General features: G+C 47.0%; 1 protein-coding gene across 1 annotated transcript; it reads right to left on the bottom strand.

Moving 5' to 3' along the window:
- Positions 1–1,867: 1,867 nt before the first annotated feature.
- On the bottom strand, positions 1,868–3,073 carry LOC136482219 (bisdemethoxycurcumin synthase-like). The gene has a single exon (XM_066479450.1). The coding sequence runs from the start codon at positions 3,071–3,073 to the stop codon at positions 1,868–1,870; it is 1,206 nt and encodes a 401-aa protein (XP_066335547.1).
- Positions 3,074–10,086: the final 7,013 nt, after the last annotated feature.

Genomic DNA, 10,086 nt, shown 5'->3' with positions numbered 1-10,086 from the left:
AAAAGAGAAAACATTTTGTTCATGTTCTTGAGTTTCTAGTATTTTCATGTGTGTTTCCCCAGAAACCATCAAGATAATTCTATTTACCCTGATGGTTTATGCAATAACCGTAAAAAAATCGAAACCGTCAGGGAATTGGAAATTTCCCTGACGGTTATGTGCACTCACAGGTTAATTAGGAATTTCCCTGGCGGTTATTTAATTTCCGTGTGTGTTTTCCAGAAACCGTGAAAATAATATCAATTTTCCTATGTGTTTTCCAGAAACCGTCAAGGTAATTTTATTTACCCTGACGGTTTATGCATTAACCGTCAAAAAAATTCAAAACGGTCAGGGAATTTCAAGTTTGCAGTAGTGAAACTGAAGAACCTTCAGTCTGTTGGTTTCCTTTGCAGGAGTGAAGGCTCATAACTTGATTTTTTTGTGCAAATAAAACTGCTGCATAAAAAGAATCCCATTTGGCAGGAGAAAGTTGCAGCCTAAAATTAATCGAGTAAGTTTTCTCTTGTACAAATTGTGTTTCAATATCATGTCCAACAAATAATTTGAAATGATCTATCCTCTTATCATGGTACCTGCAATGCTATTTAGTTCGAAAGGTCAGAGCCTATATTAGCTTGTTTGTGTTCTTATGTGGTCAATCTATGATATACATGGCCCTGCGCTGCTCCAGATAGTTTTCTTAGAGATGTCTAGAGGTCTAGAGAGGACACAGACACTGAAGGGTTTTGTTGTTTCTGTGATAAGCGAATTAGCTTGTTTCGTATATATACTCTTGGGAATTATAGGAGCCTGGCTTATCGGAATATTATAGCTACTGGATATGTGTTAGGGTGTGCAGCAAGTCTGCAAGTGCTTTTATGCACCTCCAGAGAGAGACCACAGCGATACTATTGTAGTTCTGTTATTATAATGACATTTGCTTGATTGTTTAATGGCTCATTATCTGTTACAATCTCTGACCAGATCCCTGGTAGCAAGAGCTGACTTTTGATTGTATTATAGTATGATATACCAGCTAGAATTTACTGAAGAAAAACACTAGAGGTTTTGTCCAAGTTTCGAATACAATCTGTGTGTCACAAGTTAGTGAAGGGGTTCATTCCTGTACATGGTTCAAATATGAAGGAGTTAACATTTGCTGGTTGATTGTAGGTCTTTACAGATTCCTACTTTAGGCAATAGTTTTCTTTTAGAACTACCATAGTTATATTACTATATTATGTCATTATTGAGAATCAAACATGGAGCTGCACATCTGACTTGCTATCTAAATGTACGGAACTTACCTCATCTTCCATCAAGACTATTGGGGAATACTGTCAAGAATTAACTTCTATTAGAGAATTTTCAATGCTGTAAGATCTTTTATGATTTACTGTAGTTTTATGAACCACAAGAGCCCGAAAAGACTATTTATTTTAGTTTTATGATTTGTTTTTTAGACGTCACCGTAGAGTTAGCACGGGAAATATGCTAATGGTCCATGAATTAGCTATATTGACCTTATTTTAGCTAGGGCAACCTCAATACCACGGGTTTTGCTCTTAACAAGAGGAATCAGACCGAGGGAAGCGAGAAAACCGGTGGGAGTGAGGAATGGATGGATAGGGAAGAAACTGATGACGAACTGATTAATTTTCCTCTTTTTAATATTATATTATATAGACACAAATACAATTATCACAACAATAAAACACACTGAAAATTAAGGAACAGATTTAACACACCACCTTATATGGTCCACGAATTAGCCATATGGAGCTTATTTTACTAGAGCAACCTCTATACCGGGTTTATAGTATATGCCATGCATGCTTTATACTCCCTATATAGAAGTTAGTCTTTTTGGTCGATGTTTGAATTGTCAATTTCCCTCCAGTTCCAGGTTGCTAGGGGCGTGGAGCACCATGGTCTCGATTGTGATTCCCGGTCCAAAAGCCATCATCACTCCCCACTCCGGCAAATCCCCTCCCTGCTTGGCCGCTGCTGCCCGACGGCGGCGCAACTCATCGAGCACGAAGATCACTGTGGTGCCACTCATGTTGCCAAACTCGCTGAGCACGTGGCGACTCGCCGCCAGTTTCCCGTCCTCCAGACCGAGCACTTCCTCGATGTTGTCCAGGATGGCACGACCGCCGGGATGGATCGCCCAGAAAAGGTCGTTCCATGCGGCGCTGACGCCGAGCGTGCGGAACGCGTCGACAAGGCAGCGTTCCACGTTGCACTGCAGCAGGCGGGGCACCTGGCTGGAGAGGTGGTACACCATGCCGCATTTGCTATACTGCATGGAGATGGCGTCCTCGGTCTCCGGTATCGTGGTCTGCGACGCGAACGCCATCTCGAACAGCGGGCGCTCGACAGGGGCGACGGGGTAGGCGCCGACGATGACGGCCCCGGCACCGTCACCGAACAGGGTCTGGCCGATGATGTTGTCGATGCAGCCTCCCTCGGGCCCGTAGAAGGCGATGAGCGTGAGCTCGGAGCAGGCGACGAGGACGCGCGCGCCGCGGTTGTTCTCCGCGAGCTCCTTGGCGAGCTGGAGCGACCGCCCCCCGCCGTAGCAGCCGTGAAGGTTGAGGATGGTGCGGGACACCGTGGGGCAGAGGCCCAGCAGGGAGGCCAGGCGGCGGTCGGCGCTCGGGGCACGCGCGCCGGAGTAGGTGCTGAAGATGAGGTGGGTGATATCGGTGGCCGGGCGGCCCCACTCCGCGATGGCCTTGGCGGCCGCTTTCGCAGCCAGCTCCGGGACGGCGGCGGAGGCGATTTCCACGCGCTCATCCAGGGACGGCCGCGTGGGGTCGATGAAGCCCGGATTGGCGGCCAGAAGCTCCTCGTTAAGGTGCAAGTAGCGCTGCCTGATGCCGGACTTCTTGTTGTTGCAGATCCTGCTGAGCTTGGCCTTGAGGTCGGTGAGGTGCTCGCTGTTGGTGACGTGGAAGTAGTAGTCAGGGTAATCGTCCTGGGCAATGCGCGTCGGCGGGTTCGCCGTGCCGATGCCGAGCACGGCGGCCGGCCCATCCGCGCGCTGCGCACGCCTCATCTCGTGGACGGTGGCCGGTGCGCTCCCCATGGACCTCGACGACGACACCTACGTATGTACCAGCAGGTAGCTAGCTGTCGCACTCGCGCTCCCGGGGATGGATGGTTGCTTGCGTCTTGGTGGTTTGAGGAGGAGGTGCGTTCTATTTATACCATTACAACTGTATTATGTACGACGTGCTGGTCTCGATCACTTCGCAGCGTTCCGCGGACAACGACGTGCGTGCGTGCGTTTTTATATACAAATTATATAATCGCATGTGGATTGCTAGTATATATGTACACACACAATGCAAGAAGTACTTTTTCTTTGTTTTTTTTCTTTCATCACTTCTCTATTGTGTATCTTTTCTGATGATTCTTTTTTATCTGTTTTGATCTGTTTTTGTACACATCAAACAAAAGATACACGTGCCTGCAATTAGTAATGTATCCCTTGCTGCTCGCTACATATATATTTCATTTTTAACCGTTTATTTGTGATATTGAGATGAGATCCGATCCATTCACACAACTGTTACACAGCTCAAGCAAAGCTCTTCTCGTATAAAATACACTAGGACCATACACACCTGTGTATCTCATACAAACGGCCGGGTTTATACACTACTACAGAAATCTTAGTGGTGGCGGACAAAAAGGGTTAATGGAGACAGGCATTCCAACCGCCTCCGATCAAAGGTCACGGTTAATTGTGACTTTACGGAGTCAGTTCAAATGCACACCTCGGTTAATCAAATTAAGGAAAGAAAAAAAAAAGAAAAAAGGCCAAAGCCCTGACCTAACCAGGCCTAGATCTGGGCCATCGTCCTGGGAGCAGGCTCTGCCCCACGCGCCACCGCCGCTAGGGGAGAAGGCCTCGCGCGCCGCTGCAGCCGGGGTTGCTCGATCCACCACCGGAACCGCCGCTCCTCCCTCCGCCATCGCCGGAGGTGGACGGGGCAGATCCGCTACGCCTCAATCCGCCGCCACCGTGACCCGAGCTGCTCCGGCCACGTCTCGATCCGCTGTCACCGCGACCCGATTCATCCCCGCCGCGGCTGGATCTGCCGCCGCCGCGGCCCGATCTGCCCCCGCCGCGACCGGATCCGCGGCCGAGGGGCCGCCGCGACCCGATCCATGCTCGGTGGTGGGGAAGAAGGGGGAGGGGCGCTGGATCTGCCAATTGTGGAGGTGCTTCGGCTTGCTGGCAGTGGGGGAAGGCCAGATCCGCGCTCGGTGGTGCTGGATCCACCGCCACCGCCACGATAGGGAGGGGGCACCGCCGGGATGGGGAGGGGGCGCCGTCGGGAGGAGAAGAGGAGGGGGCGCTGCCGGCAGTGTAGGGGAAAGGGGCGGCACGGGATGGGGTGGGGAGGGAGGGAGCGTGCGTGAGAGCCCGCGTGCTTCTGCGTGAGAGCGTTGCGCGCTCTACGCCCTGTGAGAGACGAGAGAGAGTGTTGGGATGATTTCGCCCCCAAACCCTAACTCAGCTATATATATTTGAAACCCTAATAACGGGCCTTCTGGGCTTCTTTACACCTAGGCCTTTTTAGGAGGCAGGCCTTATAGTGTACCCGCCTCCGAAAATCGATTTTCCGAGGCTTGCAAAAGTGACTGCCTCGGTAAATAAAAAATGTCCGCCTCCGTTAATCGCAGACATTAACCGCGGCGGTTGGATTTTGTGACCGCCTCCGTTAATAAAAAGGCATCGCCTTGCAAAATCATTTGTGTAGTAGTGATATACAAGTATATATATATGGTGTATATGTGGGTATATATTATATCAATGTACCATATATATTGCTTCGTCTCTGTGGCTTGTTTATTTGTTTTTGCCTGTGTGCGGTGTTCGACGACCTGTGTGGTATTTAGGTGTGGGACGAGTATCACTATATAGATGGAACATGGTTCTCACAATTTGATCACGCTTGCAAGAGCTGGTTTGTAGCCTAACAGGAAGATTTAGAAGCATTTCTACGGGCAGCTGTAATTCCAGCCGCCACTAAAAATCGATCTTTAGAGGCAGGCCGGCTCGGGAATCAATTTTAGAGGAGGATTTTAATTGGGCCATCTCTACTAAAAAATGTTTATGTTACAAAAAATCATTGATGTTGTAGTGTTTGGTTGTCGATCTCTGTAAATGATTAATAAAGGCAAATGGGCCGGGTTACGATTGCCATCTCTGTTAATGTTTTTAATAGAGCCGTACAGCCTAAGACACGCACCTCTGTTAATACTTTTCATATTCACAAAAAATTGTTGCCTCCTCTCTCTATAGTTCTACATTTTTCAGATATTAAGGTACACCTATTATGTATATACAAGCACCAATATAATGCCAGCTATATGCTGTAATATTTGACCACCAATCAATATATATATGGTTGCATGTCTCGTCTAATAAAGCACCAACATTACAAATTAAGCCAATCATATTGGAGGTGGTAGTCTCAATATTTTTATGTTCATGTTTCTGACGTCATTAGACTAATGCTGAGCCGTAGGTGCTCCCCGCTCTGAAAGGTTTCAGTACTTGTGCTCCGTGGGCAGCACACAAATGTTGCCAAAGTATCTGCTTCTTTGATTAACAACTTCGTGTATATATAATGAACTGGCAGAGGTCCGGCATAATCCTGGTTATCTTTCTTTCGTCAAAGGGGCCCTCGTGCATCCATGCATGTGTCTTATTTATCTGTGATAAAACCATAGTGAAAACTATATGAGATCTGAACTAATTAGTTAATGCGATTCTGCGCACATTGACTTTCCACATTGTGATTATGTGCACATTGATATTATTACTCTAGCTCGATCTTCTTGCTAACTGTCCCGAACTGTCAGATGATCTGGCAATTAATTATGGATCTGCATGGAGAAAGTCCAGACGGTTGCTTTTGATTGATCGCCTTTACCAATAGAGAGCGGGCATTTAGTTATTATTGGTGTTTTGTATGACAACATTAATTGATGCATATGGTGATGTTGTCCCAAATGCCCATTTTGTTCTTCACTACTGCCCAAACGTTTTTTATAGTCTGTCAAAAACGATTTTTTAGAGCCGGTTATCAAAAATTTTGGGTTCTTGTATCCCGACGTGGAGAAGTGTGGATTCCTCAGACGGGTGGAGAAGTGTGGATTCCTTAGAGGCGTAGGTTTCTTTGAAATTGATCCAAATGATTTGTCAACTTTATTTATATTTGAGTCCTCCCTTTTCTAGGGTCCGGTTACATACATCCATTTGTACATAAGTGTCCTCTACCTACTATAGAATATGCTAAGAATATTCTAGGTCATACAACATCCATGGTCACACGGGTCGAAGGGTCAATTCCTACTGCAACCGCCTCACCTAATGGGCCCTTTATATATATCGAGCTATCTCAGGCTTGCTGGGCCACTGGGTCCATCTAAGGGGCCTTTGGAGGCGGAGGCCGACCGCCGCCCAAGTTGGAGGACCTTCCTTGTGAATGACTCAGAGGCCCTTCTAGATACCCTTGATGAAGGAAACCGTGGTCATCCTTCAGGAGGCCTCCGCCGTCCTCTATTGGCCTCCCTCAACCCTAGCCTCTAGAGCAAAGGCTTAATCCTTCGGCTTTTCTCTTGGGACCATCATGGCCATCCTTGAATCCAGCTTCCCGGGGACTTCATGGACGATCTTCGAAGGCCTTTGTAGAAGACCTGTGAACGCCTCACCATGTACCTACATCCATAGGGTTTGTGCGAAGGGAAGGAAACATTGTTAGTGGACCTTGGGTGCGAGGCTTTGCATCTAATACTTCCCACTTCGAGGGCGAGGTGTCGCCCCTCAATTTGAGAGTCCTAAGTGCATCCGTACTTGCACCAGGATCACGCACAAGTACGCACCAAATCACAAGAATGGTACACAGATATATATAATAAAAGGTTCTGAGCTTTATTGATATCTAGAAATAAGGTCTTACAATGGTGGCCCAAAGGGGCATGGTCATAGGCTACATATCTAGCAGAATACTACGGCAGTGAAATGGCATTATTGGTGATCTCTAGAGCGGGATTATTATATAGCGAAGCGGTGTCCTATTCCACAGGCAACTTGAGCGCGGTTGAAACCCTAGCCTCGATGTCATACGAACGTATTTCCTTGCGGGGATCCTAATCCTCGTGGAACGTCTCCTCGTCGAAGTCATAGTCTTCTTCTATGCCGAAGTCTGTGGGTCAACAACGAGTGAGTACATACATACTCAGCAAGCCCTAACCATAGGGTGGAATATAGAAGTGTAGTGGTGATTATAATTAGGGGTTGAGTCCTAGCGGAGTATTACCATTCCCACAAGTCCTCGAGTTTACATCAATTCCAATACCAGTTTCATTACACATCAAAGTAAATCTAATCATAGTAGCCCATCCTAACATTTGCCCATTCCAAGGATGTGGCTATTCGAATAGGTTTAATTAACTCTACATATAGGTGTATAAATTTCCCCACACGATAGGTGCAACCTCATCCATCATTAATGGATGAAATAGAACTAACGAGACCTTCTACCCGAATGTACGCGACCTTCGATATCCATATAACTCTACTACGGCTTCTCAGGGGTTGGAAACACACAAATTCCGAGAAGATACCTAATCGTCCCAACGTGATGATACCTAATCATCAAAAAAATACCATGGCTCTAACAAGGCCAAAACTAATCATGGGCTTGAACGCGGCCAAAATCTCAAAAGCTTAACATGGAAGATCACATAGCATCCACGCCAACTGGACCATGGAAAAAAACCTAACTCCGTCTCGGCTCCTGATATTCCGCTGCCTACACCGGCCTCCTAAAAGAAATTATACATCTATCTAACGGGGTGTGAGATCAAGCCTACCCATATACACATGTGACTGTACGTAATATCTCACTAGGCGAGAGGGACTACGAACCGGTCCTTATGTGACCGAGCCGAGTATCTCCCACAAGAATCTTCTCTAGGCATCCTTGCTCGCCCCCTATCGGGCTTTAGTTTTAGGTTTACGAATTTTAAGTTTCATTATTATCCCTAAGTTCATTCATAACGTGGAGCTCATAAAGTAACAAGATAACCATTTATCTCAATTCATCAATAATCATATCACAATAACCAAGCTCATATTCTAGTGTAATAATCTTATAGTCATGTTTTAACATTTCAGTGGTTTAAAGCAAGATGATAGGAAGGGGAGCTAGGACTTGCCTTCGTCGTTGTCACCTTCCGGCACGTCTACAAAATCTGGGTCCTCATCCTCCTGACGATTACCGTCGTCTATCGGGCGTATCGATCGAAATAAAACTACAGCCAACCATAAAAGAAAGGGCAAAAACAAACATAGAACAATATGGTGGTACCAGGTGCAAATGATAGAGCTAGATTTTAGATGAATTTTAGAGGTGGTTTCATGTAAAAAGGAGTTAGGGTATAAAAGTTATATATTTTAGAAGTTTATTCTATAGCTATTTTGCTAGGTGGAAATTTATATGCATTTTCTAGTGCATGAAAATATGTGCAAATTGCATGATTAAATTCCCTAATGCATCTAGTTTATTTACAAATTTTCTATGAATTTTTCTAAGCTAGGAAGATGTATTTTTAGCTCTCTGTGTACACTAGCTGGGTGTACCCAGCATTTTCTAAAGTGTACCCCGACGGGAGACAGAGGGAGATAGAGGGAGGGGGCTCCGGCGGGAGACAGAGGGAGGGGAGGGGGCGGCGCCGGCGGGAGAGGGAGGGGGCTCCAGCGGGAGACACAGGGAGGGGACGGGGCGGTGGCACCGGGAGAGGGAGGGAGGAGAGGGGCCAGTGCTGGCAGGAGAGGGAGGGGGCTTCGGCGAGAGACAGAGGGAGGGGAGGGGCGGCGTAGGCGGGAGAGGGAGGGGGCTCCAGTGGGAGACGCAGGGAGGGGACGGGGCGGTGGCACCAGGAGAGGGAGGGAGGGGAGGGACCGGTGCTTGCGGGAGAAGGAGGGGGCTCCGGCGGGAGACAGAGGGAGGGAAGGTGGCGGCGCTGGCGATAGAGGGAGGGGGCTCCGGCAGGAGACGCAGGGAGGGGACCGGGCGGCTGCGCTAGGAGAGGGCGGGAGAGGGAGGGGGCGGCGGCGCCGGGAGAGGGAGGGGAGGCCCATGGGAGAGATCAGGGGGCGGCGTCCGGGCGAGTTTATAAGGTTGTGAGTTTGCCGAGTGTCGGATAGGGATACTCGGCAAAGCCACATCTTTGCCAAGTGCCAGACCGGGGGCACTCGGCAAACTCTTTTTTTTTATTTTCCTTCTTTTCCATAACTTGTTCCAGACAAAAAAAATTAAATTATTTGCTGAGTGCCAAATAATTACACTCGACAAATATATTTCTTTGCCGAGTGCTAGACAATTACACTAGGCAAACATATTTCTTTGCCTAGTGCCTAGTTTTGCCGAATGTTTTTTTCTAGTTTGGCGAGTGTCGAACTTTGCCGAGTGTTTTTTTCCTCGTTTGCCAAGTGCAATTATTTTGCTGAGTGTTTTTTTTTGCAGCACTCGGCAAAGACCTTGTTTGCCGAATGCCCGATTGATTGCACTCGACAAACCCTCTTGCACTCGGCTTACCTTATGTTTCCGGTAGTGTCCATTGAACTTTATCCAAAGAGGGACTTGATCATTCAACTGCTATGGGATGTTGAACTGAGCAAAGTCAATATTGGAAACTAATCTTGTGAAAGAGAAGAGCTTTGGGAAACTAATCTTAGGAATTGGTACTTCTGAAAGGCAATATTGTTGTTCCAATCTTTCTCTATTTCTTAATTTTCTTGTTGGACCTATTTTCCTCCTTTTTAATAATTGTTGTTCTATTCTTTCTCTGTTTCTTAATTCTTTTGTTAGACCTATTTTCCACCTTTTAATAAAGGCAGTAGGGGAACTCCCCCTCCTGTTTGGTTCAAAAAAAAACTTGTTCTGAAGTACAACAATAATTCACACTGATAATTAAGAGGCTAATCTAGCTCTCCACCATATCTATCTAACCTACTAATTCACCATCTTTTTCTTTGCTACATCCACACCAAAAAAGTCCCCGCTGAGATGGTCC

The sequence above is a fragment of the Miscanthus floridulus genome, chromosome 9 (assembly GCF_019320115.1).
Source record: "Miscanthus floridulus cultivar M001 chromosome 9, ASM1932011v1, whole genome shotgun sequence".
In the NCBI taxonomy this organism is placed as follows: Eukaryota; Viridiplantae; Streptophyta; class Magnoliopsida; order Poales; family Poaceae; genus Miscanthus; species Miscanthus floridulus.
Note: the sequence above shows the minus strand (reverse complement) of the source record. Positions and strands in the feature narration are given on the sequence as shown.

Bases quoted from the DNA above. Each gene is read 5' to 3' on its own strand.
- LOC136482219 (XM_066479450.1), bottom strand. From the start codon at position 3,073: ATGGGGAGCGCACCGGCCACCGTCCACGAGATGAGGCGTGCGCAGCGC.